A 21,922-nucleotide genomic window follows, 5' to 3' on the forward strand; every position below is an offset into this window, starting at 1 on the left:
GTTCTCTAGGTGAAAGGTTTCTTGACAACTTACAGCCAGGGAAGCCCTCCTCTGTCTTAGAGGGAGGCTGGACTTGAAATCGACTAGTCATTCATTTCTGCAGGTAGATCAAGACCCTCAGACGCCTTATCACATCTCTTGCTTTAATCAGGCTGATCTCACCTTCTCCTCTCCCAGATAGATTGTATAAGTCATGTTCCTGTATTTTCTTTTTAAAAGATACCAGAGACACCAAATATATTATCTTTGACTGACACAGGCCTTCCCAAGTAATCATTACCTTTAATCTCTTGCATGGCGTCTCTTAAACTCTTCCTGCCCATGCAGAGCTGTCCTGTCCTCATATCATCTGCTGTGTGTTCACCTCAGACAGGCCCATATCTCTTTTCATTGCTCCAAGGCAGCGCACTATTTAAAGATGGGCTGCTTAGTTTGTGCTTCTTTCATATCGTTTGTCAGTATCTAGCAGAATACTGGGCATGGAGTAGGTAATGGGTAGTCATTTGTGATTACTCAATGGGTAATACCCTTTCACAAACTTTACTTTTGAAAACATTTAATATGTGAATCCTACCGTAATTCAAAACACATTAGGTTCATGGATTGCAGTAGTGTCTTTCATCTATGGATTTATCATTTTAAAAAGCATACCAAGTATTTTAGAAATTCTCTTTGTTCACGTATTCTTGTAAAGGCCTTTTCTTGGTTTTAACAAAGGTACCTGAAACAGACCCTTAAGAGGTTTGGGAGTGAGAGGTTAGCTCAGAAAAATCTAATTTCCACCAAGATGAGAGCCAGTTTCTAAAAAGCTACAGACAGCAGAAGGGTGAGGGGCGGGCGAAAGCTGCACAAGGACCCAAACAACCATAAAGCAGATTTACAGCTTGTTATGGAGTGGCACAAATTAGCAATTAGATGTTATATGTGGAAACACAGGAGAACATGAGGCTGCCACTTTGAGTTTTTTGCTGAAGGAAACAATGAATTCTTCATACTAGCCTTTTAAAAAAATCATTTTATTGGGGCTCATACTCTGAGCATGACACAAGGAAGAAATGAAGAAACGATTCAGCTGGAAGAGGGTGGGGTGATGAGACAGGTTATATTGATGGCTTTGGAAATGTTGCATTTAGATGGGAAAGTGCACCTGGATTTGAATGATCTAGAATTTGACAGGTGCAGACAAAAGTATCACTTGGTGGTACCTCAGCGCTGATGACTGGTGAAAAGGAGCCATTTGTACAGAACAACCCTGAAACGTCTCATCTAAGATAGATAACAGTTGGAAGAAAAGAGTCTGCAAAAGACGAAATGTTTGAGGCAGACCTTGTTCAGGGCACCGAGCTCACCTTTCCCCATGAACTAGAAATATGAGGGTGCTTCCAAGAGTTCATGGAAAATACAATCGAAAGACAACAAAATCATTCCATGAATTTTTGGAAAAGATTTTATTATCTTTCCATTGTATTTTCCATGAACTTTTGAAGGTCCTTTGTATAAATATTTCCTATAATTCATAGAACCGTAATCTAGGGACAACTTGAAGAGTTAGTGATTTAATTCTTGTGCCTTTCTTACTCATTTAATAAGATGGATTTCCTGGAAAGTGCTTGTGAAAATCTTCTGTAGGAAACTGTACTCGTATAAAACGAATGTACCGGACAGACAGACTATTGCAGAAGTACGTTTTCACTATGGAGTCACCCATAGAAATAGCTTCTCTGGCAAAGTTAAGAAACTGCTGTTTGCTGAAGATTCATTACCACCGAACATGATTGGGAATAAATCACAAATGTGCATATAGTTAAGAAATTATGTAAATCAGATGATGTATTTAAAAATATTTTCAACAAAAATTGAAATTAAATAAATTTCTAATCAAATTATCATACTAAATCAGCAAGTTCTGGTGAGCTGAAAAGTTAAATATCTCAGCAAATCCATTAGCTAAGTTTTCAGTGCCACACCTCCCTTCTATATATTATGGAGGAATGGAAAATGTTTTCCTAAAGTACTTCATGTAAGTATACAGACGTGATTAGAAATGATAGGTCTTCTCCTAGAGCTAGATCAATTTAATGAACAGTGAACTATAAAGCAATTAGACATACACATGCTAACAAACCATCAACGTCTTGCCTGGTTAGCAGGGAAGGCACTTCCCATACGATTGTCTTCTGGGGTGCCCTGGAGTCGATTTTAACTCATAGTGAACCCCAGAAAGAGTAGAAATACCTATAGCTTTGTAACTGTCTCTAATGTTTATTATAACTGACAGCCAGATCTTTCTCCTGGGGAACAAATAACTGGTTAGCAGCCAAGAACTTAACTCTTGAACTGAACTCAACTCTTGAGTGTAACTGTTGTACACCGGGCTGCTAACGCCACGGTCCGCAGTTCAAACTCACCGGCGCACCACAGGAGAAAGAGGAGGCTCTCAACTGCCCTCAAGAGAAAGCCATGGGCAGTGCTACTGCTTCGTCTCATAGGGTCTCTCTGGTTCAGAACGGACCTAAGAGCAATAGGATTGGTTTTGAGGGCCCCTTGCTTCACAAGCTGTTTTCTTCCAACCATTATCTTTTTAAACTTGCCTAAATTAACTACAACAATTTAAAAGAAGAACACAATGTCTAAAACAATGTTTTGTACCCCCAGAAACACCCTACACTCCACATAAAATAACCACATTTAAAAACCTTGAATTAGAAAAATTGCAGCTAAATGCAAAGAGCTCTGGTAGTGTAGTGGTTATGCATTGGGCTGTGATCCTTACTAACAGCCCTTTGCAACCACCAGGCCACTCCGAGGGGCAAGAACAGGGCTTTCTCTCCCCTTCGGAGTCACAGTCTCAGAAACTCACAGGGGCAGTTCTACCCTGTCCTACAGAGCCACTATGAGTTGACATCAACTCTAGGGCAGTGAGCGCGAAATGCCTGTGTTATTTTCACATCACTAGGACGCTGACTGCTCCTTGGAAGTGAGCCTGGAGAGACTTTCCTGCACTTTGGCCATGTGAGGAGGGTCCCATTCCTGGAGAAGGGCATCATGGCTGGGAAAGAAGAGGGCGAGGAAGACTGAGGAAAGCCTCAGTGAGCTAGACAGAGCAACACAAGGACTCAAGTGGAAATCATTGTGATGTTGTCGCGCGGGGCAGTGTTTCCTTCCATTGTCCATAAAGTCTCTAGGAACCAGAAGGGACTCAATGTGGCCTAGTACAAATAACCGCAGAAGCCTTGTGTGGTGCCCAGTTGTACGCGAGCTACCACTCACTGAAACACTGGTGGTTCGGACGCCCCGACATGCCGTGGAAGCAAGTCACAGCCATGGAAATATTGTGGAGCAGAGCTTGCTTCTGAGACCTATGGGGTCCGCGTGTGTCAGTCACCGGAATGTCCACTGCTTTGAATGGTTCTGTGCTGTCACCATTATGGGAACAGCTTGGCACAAAATACAAAACGAATCTTACTTTTTAATGTAAAAGGAAAGACGACTTTTATTTTTTGATCGTCTCAGCTTTAAGTAATGTTTCACTTCCAAAAGGGCAGGAGCTGAAGAAAGTGGGCCTTCATATGCCCCTCTAACTCTATTTCTAATAATCTGTCACATCTCAGGGAAACTTCTGGAAAGTGAAGTCAGCCTCCCCTTTGGATGCAGCACTTTGGGATTTTACCCACATTTCTGCATCGAAACGCTCTGTAGTGTTCATCGCTGACCTCGGTCAATGTTGGGTTCCCTGGGAAACCGAACCTGAGAGAGAGTTTAGTGTCTAGAATGTTCATTAAGGAGCATCCTTAGATGAACATGTATCTGCAAAAGGGACGTGAAGGAGACAGGGTCAGGTAGAAAGAGCAACTGGAGTGTGATGCAGCTCCAGCAGCAGCTCAGGGAGCTCAAGAATGAGGACTGTCCTCAGCGTGGTCTGAGCCAGGTGGAGCCAGCCAGGCCCCATGCACCTGTGGACTTTCTGGGAAGAGGAAGCTAAGTAGCACATCAGAGCATCTCAAATGCAAACACATACTCCAGTTCTCATTAGACACTTCAGTTCTTTTGACCACAATGAGTGCTCGCTTGTTCCAATTCTCGAATCTTGGCTTCCCTCACAACTTTCCGTTTACTTTCCTTCTTGGTCTATAACTAGTTCAGTCTTTCTCCTTTTCTTTTTATCTCACCTCAAGATTACATCCATGGTTTAAAACTCTTCAGTTCTAGGTTTTTCTTCTACACTGCTGACACTTTCGCGAATGATCTCATATATGGACCAAATTTGTGTCTTCCAGATATCGCTTAGCTAGCCCATACGTGGATTCTATAGCTTTATCCCCCCCTGCCCCCCCCCGCCCCCGCAGAACCACTCTTCTATATCCCACCTCTGCAAATTTCATTACAACGACCCAGTCTCATAAACGAAACACCTATTACGTTCTCCTTCCATTGAGTCTCAATTTGGCCCTATTTTTTACATTCTTTCTGCCACTAATTTATTTTTTGCAACAAGTCTTTCCTTGTGGTTACAAACTGTTATCAGAGTCATCTTTCTCTAAAACAAAACAAAAATGACACAACTCAACAACACAAAGAATCTATTTTTCTCCTCAGATTCAAATCATCAAATACCTCCAGTATGCCTAGAGGTTTAAGCCTAATCTCCGTATGAAAGACTCTTAAGGATCTGATCTTGCCCCCCACATGGGGTCCTGTCCTAGAAGCCAGTCTGCCACTGCAGCTTCAGTGAGGCTCACTGCTCCCAGGTCCCCTACCACAGCACATTCCCGCCTAGCACCTGTTCACCTCTCCTTTCCCTCTCCATCTATTTGGATTCTTCTCCTCTATCCCACCAACCCTCAAGATCCCATTATGTTAGCACCTTTTCACAACTGGCAACATCTCTGTTGATTTCAGGCTTTCACTTCCCAGAAAATAGAAAAATTTTGGTTATGGATCTATCGTCTGGACATTCATTCATTCATTCATTCCGGAAAATTAAAATAAAGCAGGGTTTACCGCAAGAATGCATGAGAGCTGAAGAAACAATGCCACTGGAAACCTGCTGCTTATTCTTTAGGTTTCTCTTTCTCATGACACCCAAGTTTTTCTCCTCCTCCAGGGTGGACTTGGTAAGCTGTAAATCCCTAAATCCTCATCTCTACTTAAAGTCTCCTCTGTTTCTGCAGTCCCAGTGCACACAGCCTGCATCCCAACACACCTTCTTGAGATTGTACAATTCTAATGGACAACTGTGTTCCAGTTTGAGCGGGTTTAGTGATAACCAACAGCAAATTTGGAACAAATGTGAATTTGTAAAATGTAGATGTACTAGTATATGTCGAATGGAAAAAAATATAAGTTGGAACCCTGGAACAGGAGACTCAGAGGAAGCATCCTGAGCTTTCTCAGGATCCTGGTGTGGGAAACCGAGTTATTTTCAGAACAGAGCAACACACTTTCAAACTGGTATGCTCAGCTGCCATCTTGACGTGGACACCATTTCCCCCCCAACTCTATTGGTCTCGATCTTTGATTGCTATGCCTGTCACATGCTGTTCTTGTTTTCAAAGAGGGGGATTAGGTCTCTAGCAGGGCATCAACCCTCATTTTGTCCTAATCCAGTTATTCTGGTCCACCTTTATGTTATCAATTTGGGGGCATCCTGCTTTCACTGCATCCATGACTCAACTTGGAAAAATCAGTTTGAAACCTTAGTTCACGCATCACGTCCTTATCCCTGGCTTAATAAACTATTAGATATGAGCCAAAGAGGAAGATGGTGTTGAGATCTCTAATCAGATGGGGCAACTTCCTTGTTGAAGAGGCTACAGACTTATAAACCATCATAGAAGATTTTAATGAGTCTCTGTCGGTGGGGTTGCAAATGAAAAGACAATCAAGTCTCCAACCCAAGCTTCAAGGAGTATAAAATTCCATCACACAACAGACAGAGGAACATGCAAAAGGAACTCTACATAAGTACAAGTAAAAGTTTGCAAGATCCCAAAGTGGAAGAGATTGATTTTTAAATCAATAATTGCAAAAAAACAAAACCCCACAAACAAACAAAACAACCCTCTCTGACACAGGAGGCATTTGTGTCAAAGGAACAGGATTTGTATAGGCAGGGATGAAAGAAACGGTCGGTAGTGTTCAGTAGGGGTACACAGGGCATATCAGGTAAGATGAAGAAAGAGCGCTAAGCTACAAGAGTCCAAGCTTACAAGTCTACCTAAAGGAAAAAGCAAAAACAGAGGTTTGGAAGGATCATAAACTGAACGAGAAGACGGACAGGAAAGAAAACCAGAGAGTCTCCGAGGACAGCCCAGGAAGACCTCAAAGCCTGGAACGAGGGATTTTTACATCGTTCTATATGAAGGCGGATCCACGAAATCCTTTATAGGAAAGTTATTCCAGCAGCTTAGTCAGAGTGAATCAGCATCCTGACACGTGCCAATGGGGAAAGCCCAGGAGAAGTTCTTACTGAGATATCACAAAGAGCAATGGGAGCAGGTTCTGACTTCAGGGAATGTGTCCAAGTGAAAGGTCAGCATAGCCACTACCTGGATGGCAGTCAGAAAGGTTCATTGCAATAGACAGATTTTGAGTTTTTGTTGACAGCAAGGAGTGTGGTACTTTCAGGAGTATTAGAACACAGGAAAAGGAGAGAAGGTGGTGAAGCCAAACTGGATTTAGATAGTATGAGAGAAAATATATCTTTGAAGGGTTTAGGGCAGTAAACAGAGGGGGAGATAACATGAGGTTCAAAAAACTCATTGCACAATAGACACTCTAATATACGTAGAAATTAAAGAAAGGAATGGAAGTGAAGGGGTTTGTGAGAGTTAAATAAGATGCTACTTAGAAAATCACTTAGCACAGTGCCGGGTATACAGTGAGTGCTAAATGTTAGCTGTTGTTAACATTGCTATTGCTATAGTTGTTCTTTTCCACGCAGCTTCTATTGCAGTTTATGTTACTAATGGTTGGATGCAGGTTGTGGAAGCCCTTTTGGCTGTTCCAGACCATTCAAATTAATTAAGAAATTCTGCGTGGGGAACCGTATCCGCCTTGAAGGGAACAGCAGGCTACTGCCAGGAACCCTAGAGCGTCTACTTCTGGTTTTCCTGAAACTGAATCCCTTCAATTCTTTCTCTTACTGGCCAGTGAGTGGAGATCAGAATTTTTATATTGTATTATAAGATTTGAAAAATATCCTAGAAACAGTTATGTGTGAATAGTAATTAATATTTTCCCCCTTCCCCAGTCTTAATATCTCATTGAACATCAATGGACATTCCATTGCTATTTGTCATCATTCAGTCAATCGTAAACTTAGTTTTATTTATGTGTGGAAAGAAAAAGCAATAAGCTAAGAAGTCAATATATTTAGCTATCCCTATGTAGTCCCACTAATGAGTGTAGGGTCAGAAATGCCTACCAAGCTTCCATAACTCACTGATACCCTCTTGATATAAGTGCCTTTGATTGAATTAATATTCAACAGGCAATTCATTTAGTGTCAGTAGAAGGGCATTGTTCAAATTACTCATTTATTAATTCTTCAGAGCTTAATAAATATCTTAGTTTGAAAAAAAAAAGAAAGGAAAAATAACAAATCACTTCAGATAACAGCTGGGTCCCAGGCACATGTAAAAGTTAATAGAGACTTGAAGAGGCTTTCAGAACTGCTTAGTGTGAACGTTCCCAGCTCTACACACCCCTAGACTCTTACAACTGTGTGCATACTGGAGTCTGATTGGCCCAACTTCATCTGAAAATAATTGTCTCAAGTTGACATTTCATCCCTTCTGCCAATTGAAACTATAGCTTGTCTATAGGAGCAAGAAAACAAAAACATAATAATAACACAAAACAATAAACGTGACCTCATTCCACAGCTAAGCGCATCATTCTGATTGCTACACTAGACTCCACAGAGAGCACATTTGCTTTTGTTTACTGCAGTTATAAACCCGAAACTGTATTCTGCTTGGCTCACATTATCCAGTAGCTCAGTCTGGAAGGAAGGTTTGAGAAAGTTCAGTATCATAAAATTTCTATTATGGAGAAAGAAACATGTTATTCTCGGTCATGCATTTAGCCGTCACTGCCTATCTTAAATTCCACACTCCTGGGTCCACTTTAATTTGCCTTAACTCTTATGAAATAATAACAAAAGAAACAGAAAAAGGCAGGTGATCTGAGAATTACGAGTCTATACATACATAATATCTGGACAGTAAGGTATTCATGTCTGTGTTGTCTGATTCGTTTTCACATATCAGTTAGAGGCTTCCAATCTCATATCACTCTTATAAATAGTATCCTCTCTGATGGGGACAGCTATGTGCCTCCCTGAACACCTGGTGATGAGCATGCTTACTTTCATGTATGCTCTGAGCGCCTCCAAATAAAAATAGAAACTAGTTTGCAGCACAACACGAGACTCCAGTGGCATTATATGAGCCTATCACTGGTTCCCTTTGATATCTTATCTATTCCATTAACTCAGTAAAATGGAACGCAAAGCTGGTGGTGGGGGGAGAAAGGGGCTTGAAGGAGAGCTTCCCTTGGAAAGCACATATAAGACCCTTAAGCTGAAGTTTTAACTTATCTCATGAAAGCCAGTGAAATGGAAGCTAATACTTTATTCCTCACCCTCTTTATTATTGATCATAAGTACTGCAACACCAGAGAATAAAATAAATATAAGGAGGTATACAGGTAGAGGCAATTAGGAGTGTGACTTATATTTTTCTCAAGATTTAGGTAGCATGTAAAGGCAAAACTCACAGACAAGCATTTTGAAAATCCCTAACAAAGGCTTGTGCTCCTTAGCAAATGCAGTAGCCCTTGCCATATGTGGCAATAGTGCTGTATTAGTAGAATGCAAACAGCTCAAGCCAGGCATAATCGGTGGGGGGGGTGGGGGGGGATGTTACCGACCACTTCCACCATATTATATTTTTATATCGGTGTAGTAATTCAGCAAAAAAGATTAATTCACTCTCCTGCTTCTCTACCGCCCAGAGAGCAACACTATTAGAACTCCAACTCGTACAACCAAACTAAAGGGAAGTGTTCCACCTAGAGCCTGTTTTCGCGAGTCAAAGTCGATGAGAGCCTGTCTCAGAAAGGAATATTATTTTAGCCTATCCTTGCAAGTTTGTAGTTTACCCCCCATCTCCCCCACCAAAAAAAAGAAGAAGAAGCAAAAGGGATTGCCCCCGGTGTAATTAACAATATTAATCTTCTTTTTCCTCTCTGTGGTGCTAAAGGAGTCATTTTTATATTTAATTAATGCAGAGGATCATTTTGGAAACTAGCTAATGAGCCTCTGATCACATTACCATGAAAATGTACATTAACATTGCAACTGAGAAGGCCGTTTCATGTGTAGCAAATCCACTTTGTCATTAGCCCACTGTGACATGAATCACGTCGGGGGAAGGCTGCGGGAACTGGAGACAGTGGGCACTTAGCCACTGCTGTGCCCACAGACCACCGCCGTCCCAGGCGCTGCCTCTCCTCAGCTAAAGGGTCTGAAAACACGAGTAGGAGCCGGTGGATCTGCACAGGGGGAGGAGGGCAAGAATCAACTTTATGTTGCCAGACCAGAAATGTGGACGTTAGCATCTACTCCTTACCCACCAAAATGAATGATGATTTAAAAAAAAAAAAAAAGGAAGAGAAATCTTACAGAACTGGGAAGGCTCAGGATAATGCTTTTTCCTTCACTTTTTTTCTGGGAAGCTCCAAATAGACACTAAAGAGATCTCAAATTATATATCTATATCTATATATTCCCTAAGTCTCATGCAGATATTATAATCAGCTTCTGAAATTAATTTCTAGTGCTAAGCAGACAAAAAAATTTCTAAAAAGTATGCAAGAATAAGTAGTAAGAAAATCCCTTTATCTCCTGTCTAAGCAGAGCAGATCATATATTTCCTCCCAGATAATACAAATATACCAGGTTTTCCTCTTAAGCCAAAGCCAGCATTCCTAATTAATCAAATAATTCCGCTTGCTAACAAGATTTGGCAAGAAACTTTCCCTGTCTACTCAAAATCACTGAGATCACAGACCTGTTAAATCCCAATCTTTCTGCAGACAGTGATACAACTGATTTTCAAATGTCAACACGGTTCCAAAATGAAAGAGGTATCTCAAAATATTACAGACATGTTACTCCTCTTACTTGACTGACATCTTGGCAGTAGATACAAAAATGTTAAAAAGAATCCCACAGGAAGTCATCTGAAGGGGGAGTGGCAAGGAAGCTGAAAACTGCCACCAAAAAAACAAAATAAACCCCCCCAAAGCCAGCAAGTCTGCCCCCAGTTCTGAAATCTCCTGAAAGGAAAAAAGAAAGCTAGCCAGAATTCATTTACCATCTTTCAGACAAGCACAAAGCCTATCTTGTTTAGTTGCTGGTCGTAGACTCTGCACTCACCTGGGAAACTTCATAGAGCAGTTTGTAGTGTTCCTCTCTTTTCTGAAAAGTGCACAAATTGCAGCCCATTCTAAGAAGCAGGGAGAGAGCGCAAATCTTCTAATTTCCCCAGGACTGACAGGCAAGTGAGCTGAAAGGGAATCACCCTCCAGACTGGACCACTGTTTGTCATCAGTCACTTCAGTCCAGAAACACAGACAAACCGCTGTTAGCTGGAGCGCAAGCCAGGGTGGTGTGTGGCAGGCAGCATGCTCTTCTTCGCTTTCCCTAAGTATCTTGCACTCACGGATACACACACAGAGTTTCCAGGCAGTTCATGGCAACACTCCCCCTGTCTCTGCATCAGTGCACATGACTACACAGATTCCAGCTCATGAATATTAATAGTGCCTCATTGATTATTTATGACAGAACATGTTAGCAGGGAGGGGTGTCATAGCTGCTGCTGATGACAGATGAATATTCACTAATTAAGAAGCAAATGTAGTGTGGTTAAACAAAATTCACTTGTGTCAATACCATCTCTGTTTATTAAGGATAGAGGGGCTTAGCATAGGGCAGCTAAAAAAGATCATATACTTAATTTCCCCCTTGATATAAGCTTTTAATATGTGAATTAAGAATTTCAGAAACACAGATACATTTAGTTCACAGCTCCGGGTTTTGCAACACTTAGGAGAAATATTTTTAGCACTATTAAATGGAGAGGGAAATGAACATAAGCAATTAAATGTATAAAATAAACACAGAAGCAAAGGGAAACGCTGGGGCTGAGGTGGGAAGGGGAGCAGAAGGAAGGTGGGTGCCCCTCAGAGTGCTGACTGTTAATTATCCTACAAAATAAAGTGAAGGAATTGTTCCTAAACCAAGACCATTATTTACTAAGGAGTCTAAAGAAATAACATTAAGCATGTGTGATTAGATAATATTTTTCATTCGCAAATAAGGTGAGATCTATTGAAAATAAATCTACAGCACTGTGATACATGTAGACCTATATTTTCAAATTAGATTAATACAATGCCTTTTCTCAGAAAACTTTTAAGAGCACGGAGTGTTTATGCTAATCTTATTAAAGCCATATATAATGATTCCGAAAACTGGCAGTGGCGAGATTTAAACTAGCATTGTAATGCACAATGATTCCATTTGTGAGTCTATAGTTAGAGCACATGATGTGTAAAAGTGAACATATTTAAAAACCTAAGCTTAGCTGTTTAGATAACAGAGGCCACGCATGTAATTTCACATTCTAACAAACACTTATATTGTATTACTAACTGGCAATTTTTGGTCTCTTCAATCATCTAAAACAGAATACAATTTCTTTTGTTTCTATACTGACTTACCCACAACCTCTGCTAATTAAGAAGTATGTCCTTATTTCAGCACATCTTTAAGCTGGACAGGAGAGCAGGTGGGTTGCAAGGCAAAAATAATTACTTGGAAACTGATGACACTGGTTAGGAATTACATTGGCTCCTGAAGAGTTTTAATTGCTGAACACTTATGTATAACTACTTTTGGGGGCCCAATTTCCTAAAAGTGCTTCGTCAAATGTTTAGAATCGATAACAGGAAATGATTCTAATGAGTACTAATTGTTAACAAATTGGCTTTGCGACTAGCAACACCTCACCACCAGCAAGTATCAAGGAGATGAACAATCATCTGCTGCTTATCAGTCATTTCCCTTGGGGTGTAATAATCCGATTTTCTGGGCCTAATTTCACCTAACAGGCTGGAGGAAAGCCAAGCGCAGAGACTTACACTAAAGTCGTATCATCGCTGGGAACCCCGCACATTCACAAAGTTCACTGGGACTTCCGCAAATTAGAAACCACGTGCGGTATATATTAATTAAGGACAAGGTCGTTTTTAGAAAGAATGTTTCCAAGGAGGGATTTTTTTTAGGGGACATGATGATCATCAAAGATGACCACAAAGAGAAACAATCTCCTTAGGCACAACTGTAAAACACACGTGTCTGATGATTTTAAAAGTTCCAATTTTCTCTGGGTTGCTATACCAATTCCCATGCAGTATTGCTATGCTAGACTTCCCATCCTCAAAACAAGCATTGACACCTCTTCGTTGCTGAACTGTGAAAGAATGCTTGGCACTCAGATCTGTACGTTCTGGGCTTTCAGAGTGAGAGCAAAGAATTCGAGTGGCAGAAGGCAAGGATGGTCCCATCACCTATAAACACAAGCGCTTCCTTGTTTCCTTTCCTTGATGTAGCTTCCTTAGGAGTCAGGCTTTGAAATCTAAGTAGAAGCCATAATCATTAAGAGGAGTGTTACTTCTTGAATCTCTTTTTCATAGCATTTTGTAATTAAGTTCTCTAGAAAAATTAAACAATCATGGCTTTAAAAATATTTTCTTAGTCACAAAGAAGCAAAGAATGAATATGTCCATGAGGCAAGCCATTTCAAATTGTAGTTATTCTTTCAGTAATATCGCTGTGCTATTCTCTCTATTAATTACTAGTTCCTCTTTTGTTTCTGTCAGAAAGCAAGGGAAGCTTCTCCAATCATTTGTCAAAACCTGTCCCTGGCCCAGACACCCTGGAAAGACTCCATCGTCTGCTAATAATGGGCTTATCCCATTGGATTGGAAAATGATTTGAAAAAGGGAGGCTCAGAATTCCAAATTTCTCTAAATTGCATGAGAACATGAGGTTCATTTGAATATAAGGTTTGTCCGTGACTAAGCTGCTAGATCATGTTTTAGAATATAAGAAGTAGGTAAGGACAATATGCATTAATCTAGAAATATTTAAAATACATAAATTGGTTAAGTATGATTTATCCTGGGTGATAATGATTTGTGATAATATGTGCTAAACTATTAGGAATGGATACTAACTTTTCTAGATCTCCTTAGGGGGACAAACCATCAATGAATAAAAAATATGTTGGCTATATATTTCATATATAGTTATTTGCTTTAATAGCATTTCAATCGTATGAGTTTGTTCCCCAAATGCAGGGATACTCAACCTAAGACATGTGTGTCAAAGATTGGCATTTGCTGTTGATGTAGATCTTCAAGTAGGTTCCAACTCCGAGCAACCTTCTGGTCAACAGAATGAAGTCAGGCCCGGCCTGTGCCATCCTCCTAACTGCGGTAATGTCCAAACCCAGCGCTGCTGCCACGGTGTCAAGCCGTTTCATTGAGGGTCTTCCTCATTTTCACTGGCTCTCCACTTGACTACGCATGAGGTCTTTCTTCGGCGATGGGTCTTTCCTGAGAACATCTCCAAAGTGCGTGCGACCAAGCAAAGAGCAGCCTGAGGGCCGCCAAAAATCCACAGGAGAATTTCATTATCTTTCAATGTTGAAGCCCGCTTGCATAAGAAGTAAAAGTGGTAAATGAAAGAAGGAAGGAATCCAACATTTACTTAGATTTTCCTACATAAACTCTACCACTGAGTAAGTAAAGAGTTGAAGAGAGAGAATTTCTCTTTAGAGAATTATCATGAGAAGTAAATTAAAAGGGCTTATAAGATTAGAGTATGACCACTTCAGCAGTCCTTAATTATTTAATGGATCTAAGTATTGAAAGTTAATGGCTATTAACATCACACACACATACACACACACAAACACCTTTCGGTGAGAGATAACTGAACATTATGTGCACTCTGGTAGAAAAACACAATGCCATTTTTTGAAATAGCCTTGCCTAAACTGAGCAATTTACAGGGAATTCCAGGACCAGAAAACATATTATACTATGTCATAGGAATGCAGTCAGCCAAATGCAGACTGTGGACAACTCTCTATAGATAGATGACATAGTTTCCTCACTAACTAAATCTCAAAGGTTAAAAGAATGAGAGAGAAAGAAAAAGGATATGGGAGAGGGGTAGACAGCGAATGAGAGAGAGAGAGAATGAAAGATTCATAGAATAAAAGAGATACTAAAGATATTTTTTAAAATCAAATATTTATGAAGTATATTTTAAGAGGCATATGTTTGAATGATTAAAATTATAAATAAAAATGTAAGGAATAGTAAAATCAATCAAGCTGGTAGATCCTCTTTAGGGGGAGAAGGAGTTTCTAACTGGGAGTGGGAGCAGACTTCTTCAGGATGGCTAACAATTCTAACCCCTTGATCTGGATAGGTGCAGTGTTCACTGAATAGACAATTATCTTATATGTTTTCTATATTTTAGTTATACTTAACAATAAGACAATTAGAATTTTCATCTTCATTCTCTGGGAGTCAATGCAGTACTTAATCGTGGTTCCTCCTTGGATAGAGAAAGAAGTCCACCTGGGACTATTTGGAATCCCCCATTCCATTGACTGGGGACAGTGATACATTACAAGTGGGTTTCCCACTGACCAGGTTCCTTGGGCTGTGCTGCTGTGCTTCATGGGAGAACTTTCACTGGCCTTGTGAGGCACTTCTCAACTCCTAGCCATTACACCCCAATAGCAGCCAGCCCAGATCACCAGTGCAGGTCTGTGTGTTGCTCTGATGCTGAAAGGGTTCAAAGGGAGTGCCAAATCCAAGTCAGTAATGCTTGTTGTCCTTCCAAAAAATGAGCCAGTACAAACCACAAGACCACAACAGTCTGCTCCTTTACCCATCATGGGGATGATGCAAGACTTGGCAGTGTTTCATTCCCTTGTCAATGGGCTTGCCATGAGTTGGAGAGCAATTATGCCACTCACAACAATAATTCTTGCCATTGTTATATGACGGGGTACACCTCCCCACCCCAAACCTGGAATTACTCTGTGGGGAGCAGAGCTTTCGTAGAGCGCATTTTTCCAGGTAGGCGAGCACCCAACAACTCTCTCTGAGTTAGTGTACCCACTGGGGTCCCTGGGAAGATTCTCTCTGCTCACAGTAAATTTTTTCATAAAAGCAGTTTTGCTCAAGCCTCATTTTTTTTGGTGATGGCTGATTTAGAGAACGGCGTATGGCTGTGACTTTTCGTTTCCTGCTTGGGAAAAGTGGTGCTGACACTGTTGTGATGTTGAACACTGCTTCCAAGGACAGCACTGTGGGAAAAACTCCAGTGTGTGAGTGGTTTTCTCATTTCAGAACAGATGAAATGTTAACTCATGACAAACCTCATTTTGGACATTTGTCAACTTCCTGAACAGATGAAAATGTCAACTCATAGTGCATTTGGAGTTCATTCCACCAGGTCAGACTGTTAATCAAGCTTTCTATTTAGAGGTTCTGAAAAGAGTGCCTAATAGTGTTCAGGGAGTGGGGGGGCGGGGCACTGATTTGTGGCAGATGGGGGCCTGGTGTTGCTACCATGACAATGCACCTGCTCATGCACCCATCTAAGTGTGCCCGTTTGGGGCTAAAGACAGCATGCCTTTCTTGCCCCCCGGACACCTGACCTCACTCCTTGCAACTTCTTCTTGTTTCTACGAATTGAAAGGAACAGGAAAGCACAGCAATATGCCAACGTAGAAGAAGTGAAGGAAAAAATAAGGGAGGGGCTGTCATCCATCCAGAGTTTGAAAAATGTTTCCAAGAATGGAATCGCAGGTTTGACAAATGTATTAGGTATAGTGGAGAGTACTTTGAAGGTGATAAGATTGTTTTATAAAAATATTTAAATAGATACCTTTGGAAAACAATCCAGGTTATGTCTGGGGGGTATCCCCTCATATAGGAATCTTCCAACTCGATCTACAATCCACCTGACTTCAAGATCTCCATGCCAGGCTGAAACCCACATTCATTTTAGGCATGAGTGGACACCTTTAACTACAAGTACACATCTCACTGCCTAACCTTTTCTAACATTTACTCTCTTACAATCAATTGTAAAATAAAGAACCAGAGGCTTAGAGACAGACAGAAAACCACCTATTCACATCCAACTGTGTAAAGAGGCCTGAACTCAGGTCTCCAATGATTAATCCTGTGACTAAGTTTCATAACAAATTTTCTAGACTTTTTTTCAGAGCAACCTGGAGCTTCATCAACGTATCTTTTACTGGGTCAATGAGGAAATGGAAGAAAATACTTAAAGTGATGAAATTGAAATTAAATTAAAAATCAAAAGCTTTAATAACAAAGTCCTAACATGAAATTAAAATATGGTTAAAATTTAAACTGATTCAAGGCACTGACTGAAGTTTTATTTATATGCTACTGCTAAATACCTTCTATTAGCTAATATCCCTAAATGAAGATTAATTAGGAATTATGCCTGAGTGTGTACTAGGATAAGTAACTCATCCAAATTTGATAAACTTTTTTTTGATTAAAAAAATGTTAAGATCATTTCATTGGGGCCTCTTACAGCTCTAATAACAATCCATACATCAATTGTATCAAGCATATTTGTACATTTGTTGCCATCATCATTTTGGATAGAGGCTTTCTTGAAAGTTCCACGTACCAGGAAGGTTGGTCCTCTTAGCGTACATGTCTGTTCAGGCTCCAGCAAAACTGAACTGTTGGGTACAATCTATATCTTCCCACCTATGCTGTCGATGTTAGCTCCCCCAGCTTCTTTTTCATAAAACCCCAAATCCGTTCATGGGCACTGCCTGGGCCGGTGTAAATGTTCTGTCCTCACGGAGCTCACCAGTCACTACTGAGCTGTTAAAGAGCTGATCCTCAGTGCACGTCATCTGTTCTGGTCTAAGAAACACAGCACTTCTACTTTGTCGTTTCACACACGTGTGTCTTCCCCATCGTGGTGGACTGACTGGAGGCCCATGAGGGCAGAAATAAAGTACAACTGATCTTTAGTTTCTGAAACGCCTAGTCTGGTGCTTTTCACATGGCAGGGCTTCCATCAACACTTCGAGCAAATTAGTGTAATGGGAGGATGATAGCACACAGCGTGGTGGAATGACATCAAGTCCACCCTGCGTCTCTATGCCTAATTGCCAGGTGACCTTTTTCCCATCAGGGCTGCATTAAGATCAGTATGGTAAAACAATGAGAACTCTAAATATCAGATGTATGTAATTTTATCGCAGTCTATGACTATTTGTTTGAGAGTCTGTGGAATAGAAAAGTCTCTGGTCCCGTGCCACCCTCAGCATTGTTATGTTTGAGTCCGTTATTCCGGCCACTGTGTTGCACCACCACACCAAGGGATTAGGCGGACAGCATGGTAACCTTTCGTAAACATTTTTTAACATGGAGCTAACGCTCTTTTAGTGTTTTCCGTAGAGCAGGCATTGCTCTAGGGCTATGCAGCTATTAATTAATGGAATCTTCAGACTATCCTTTGACATGGGTACTATTAATGCCCTCTCTTGTCAGGCGAAAAAGGCCACAGGGGTAGTAAATGAGGGAATTGGGATTCAAGCTCAAGATGACTGGACACACTACTTAACCAGTGCATTACAGCACGTCACCTGAAGCCAGCCATCGTGGTAACCTACCCTTAGATGGCTAAAAGAAGGTCTTCTGGTGACATACAGAGAGCTATGAATTCCCCCGGGGACAAGGGTCTAGTTTCAAATGAACCTCCTGCTTCCGTTGCGCCCTCAAGCTTAGCTGCATAAAACAGATTGAATCAACCCCAAGCAATTGCATAACCTATTTCCTACACTGCTGATGGGGCATCGCTGCACTGAATTTGTATCTGCAACTACAGCATGTGTTTTTCTTTCCTAACATCTGGTATAATAGGGAACGCATGTATTGAAAGGAGGGCAGGCGTAGCTCTGGCTAAGGAATAATCATCCACAGCTACTAAGTCGAGCCGATTTGGTGTTTCTTAGGAAAGTGGAGACAGAGATGTATTGAAACTTCCTAATTTACATCCCTAGATTTAGTTTTTTTCATAAGTGTCAGACTCACCTATCTATTCATTGACAGTTCTGTTGGAACTCTTTTGAAGTCATTAGATTACATTTATCAAAACTTAAGTCCTCCTAATTCTTCCTCATACCAAGGAAGGCCTGACTATGCCCAGGTGCTTAAGTCTCAGCCCTGCGCTTCTGCCTGGGCACTTTCAGACACCTAAATGTAGTGATCATTCTAATTATGGACTCTCTCTTTTTTCTTTTGTCCCCTGGTCTCCTGTTTCTTTCTTAGTTTCAAGAGAGCATCTTCACCCACTTGGTTTATGTACTCATTCGTCAGCACTGCAATTTAGAGTCCTATAGGGAGCCAGGGTTGCGAGCCTTTGCTTCTCTCTGACTGCAACTTCCCATTCATAAGCCCTTCTTTCCTTCAGTCTCTTGGCTCCTACATCTCTCCCTCTTCCTCCCCTTCCCCTGACACTTGTGAATAGGTATACTTGTACATGCACACAAGAGTGAATATGAAACAACATATTGTTGTTCTTACATACATTTTCTTTTTGTTAACATTCCTTTAACCATAACAGAATATAGACTCTACTTTTGAGTGTGGGATAAATATGTAATAAATTATCATTTTCTCTCAACATCGGACTCTGTTTACCTATTTAATTATTACTATGATATTGAATCTGTATCACCCATATCCATATCTATATAAATTTCAGACTTCATGGGACAAACTGCATAGTGAGCATAAACCAGAAATAAAGTCATTATATAAAATACTCAATAATAGTTACTATATACTGGGAGGGTAATGTGATAAAGAGTGAGTTAGTTAATTTTATTGTGCCAACCTGGCCGATAAACACATGGGATTAGTTGAAGGGCGGAGGGATAAATGGCTCGGTGAGCAAGACTGACTTCCTACAAGACATCCCCAAGGAGAAGCCACATGGACCTACCCCGATGCAGCCCTGGGTGCTGGAGCAGCCGTGTGGAGACCCTGCCAGCACTGAGATGCTTACACGTTCACTGACTCGGCTTTCCTCCTGTAGTCGGCATCATTGCCTCTGTTTTGTGAGATGGAGACTTTGTGGCTTGGTGTTGGACATACGGGTTAATGGGTTAATGTTGGACTTGTGGGCTTGAGCAGCATTGGGTTTTTTTGATGCACACTTAATCTTTACATAAAACTCTCTCTTATACATGAGTTGCTGTGGATTTGTTTCTCTAAGTACGCAGACTAATACAAAGAGTAACTGCTATCTACTCTTCTCCATTCCTCCTGGATGGTTTTAGAGCATGAAATGTACTTCTTTTGATAATTTCCTACATGAATATATATCTCCCTGTTAGTTGTCAAGTCCATTCCAAACGATGGCCAGCCCAGGCATGTGCCGAGCAGAACCACCCTGTTGTAGTCCCACGGGTGTGACCTCTCAGAGAGACCACCAAGCCAGTTTTCTGAGGGACTGCTGGGTGGGTTCAAATCTGTTAACTAGCAGTGACATGCTCAACCATTTGTCTTGCCCAGAGAGAGATATCGGAGGGTCTGAAAATAGTGGCATTTTTCTATGAACAGTTTGAATAATTGTATGTACCTCTCATATTTACCGCCAAGTAAATTCAATGAAGTAAATATTAATTTACTTCCAAGTAAATGAAATGAAACTAAGGCAGGTATAAAGAAGAAAGCAAAGGGACGCGCTAGTTTAATATCATTTTCAAGGTCTGAAACGTCTCTCCCTGGTGACTCTGGGTAAACACGCTGGCTCTTGTGTTCCTGGTATCTTCAGATCAACTCAGTCACATGTAGCCTCTTGTCTGTTATGAAAATGCCCCTCTGCTTCTTTAAAATAAGCACTACATATCAATGTTCTCATGCCACATGCATTTCTGTGAAACTAGTAATTGTACACGAATTCTGGCCCAGAACACAGAGAGAATGCACACAGAAATTCATTTTAGCCCCTAAAGTGACCTAGAAATGCCTTCAACTTCACTCTGACCAACTTGCTATAGAAACCTGAACACCTTACACAGGTTTTGGGTGCCTCTATCCCCTGATTGTAAAGTAGGGGTATTCATCCTCTCCATCACAAAGGGATTGAGTGAAGACGGATTTCACTAATACCTGCTTCATACTAGGAGCTCAATAAATATTAAGAGGTATTATTACTACTTACAACATCACCTTGTTAAAATACACCAATTCTACTATTGCTAAAACATTCAAATAAGAAGATATCATGTTTTTTCTACAGTTTTGCACATGTCAAGTTGGCTATTTGAAACCATTTTTCCTCTGGTTCAATTCCTCTAAGAAGCAGTGTTGCTGTCACAGTGACTGGCAGCCAGGAGGGGGCGCAAAAGAGCTATATGGGGATGGTAGGTGGGTTCTGAGCCAAGGAAAGCAAGGGCCTTCCCAGTTCCACAAGTTTACTTTGTACTTCTTACTCTTCATATACTTGGCCAACCTCTAAGTCTGCGATAAGTAGGGATGTGTGGAAGATCATACATGAAGCTTTTTACAAGTTTATCCCAAGGGCCCTGAGTCAGCACCCTAGAGGGACCATGGGAATACTGTATAACCGTGTATTTCTAACATCCAACTTACGATTCAGATTGTGCGCCCTTCTCCTCTAAATCTAGAAGAAACTTTTAAAATCAGACCACCCCTTGAACGTCTCCCATTCCTATAACTTCTAATATGATTACCCAAGTAAGAAGGAAGATCAATAGGTCTTGGTTACTGATTTGAGAAGACACATTTGTGAAGCACCGACTATAGCTAACGTGCTTCAGGTGCAACAAAAAGTTCAGTGAGATATATATGTGGTTATTTTTACAGATAAGAAAACTCAGGCTCAGAAACACTATGTAATTTGATCAAAGTGAGTGGTGAGGCTGAAATTTAAATCTGGGTATGTTTGAGTCTGAGTCTTTTTCAATAAGATATATATATTCCCGCAGGAGGTAAGGCATCCACACCCATGTCACATACTGCAGTTAGCCAGCCCCATGTGCTGTGAATGAAGAGTTGGGGATAGAGGTGGCTTTGAATCAGAGCCCTGGCTTCCTTGCGTAGGTCACTAGGTATGTGCTTTCTAAATTAAGCTGCACAGGTGAGCAAAGTCTTCCTATCCCTACAGAAAGGCTGGGTTTAGGGGGTTCTGGGATAAGGCACAGGGCTAAGTATGAAGCATCCATCACCCGCTAGTTGCATAGTGCATGCCCCCAATCCCGGGTGTTTGTGACAGACAAAAGAACTAAGTGATCATCTATTGTGAGCACATCTTGCAAATGCATAGTCCTTTTCCACAGGCATTAAGTGAATAGCCTACTGGCTCTGTTTTAGACTAAACAGACTAAAATAGGCTAGCACACAGATGTATTAAAAGTAAGGAAATTTTTACAGTTCCAAACAGAAACCACAGTTTCCTAGGCAAATCTTCCATTTCCATGCCAACAGTACTATTCAATTTCTGACCTCAAATACGATAAGTTATTTATCATTGCCAGTTATTACTGCTCCTGAGAAACAGACTTTTAAATGGTAAGACAGGTTGAACTTGGTGTCTAGAGATACTGGAAAGTAAAGGTAGAATAGTAGAAGAGTGGAGGGCCTTGTATTTTTACTTGATTCTCTCACTACTATAGAATCTGCTTTAGTGAGTTAAAGAAACCTTATCAAAAGTCCAAAGTTAGTATTGAGCACA

General features: G+C 40.9%; 1 protein-coding gene across 3 annotated transcripts in view; it reads right to left on the reverse strand.

The window, feature by feature from the left end:
- Nucleotides 1-21,922, reverse strand: part of PDZRN4 (PDZ domain containing ring finger 4) — a 410,747-nt gene that overhangs the window by 145,539 nt on the left and 243,286 nt on the right. Inside the window, exon 1 of one of the 3 annotated variants that reach the window (XM_004711444.3) lies at nucleotides 10,445-10,609. The exons of the other annotated variants lie outside the window; for them this stretch is intronic. Coding sequence (XP_004711501.1) covers nucleotides 10,445-10,513 — 69 coding nt within the window. The 5' untranslated portion in view covers nucleotides 10,514-10,609. Of the gene's footprint in view, nucleotides 1-10,444; nucleotides 10,610-21,922 lie in introns of those variants that run through there. 3 annotated transcript variants of the gene reach the window in all.

Source organism: Echinops telfairi, unplaced genomic scaffold, assembly GCF_000313985.2.
Source record: "Echinops telfairi isolate 266 unplaced genomic scaffold, ASM31398v2 ScPeMD7_12;HRSCAF=54, whole genome shotgun sequence".
Classification (NCBI taxonomy): domain Eukaryota; kingdom Metazoa; phylum Chordata; class Mammalia; order Afrosoricida; family Tenrecidae; genus Echinops; species Echinops telfairi.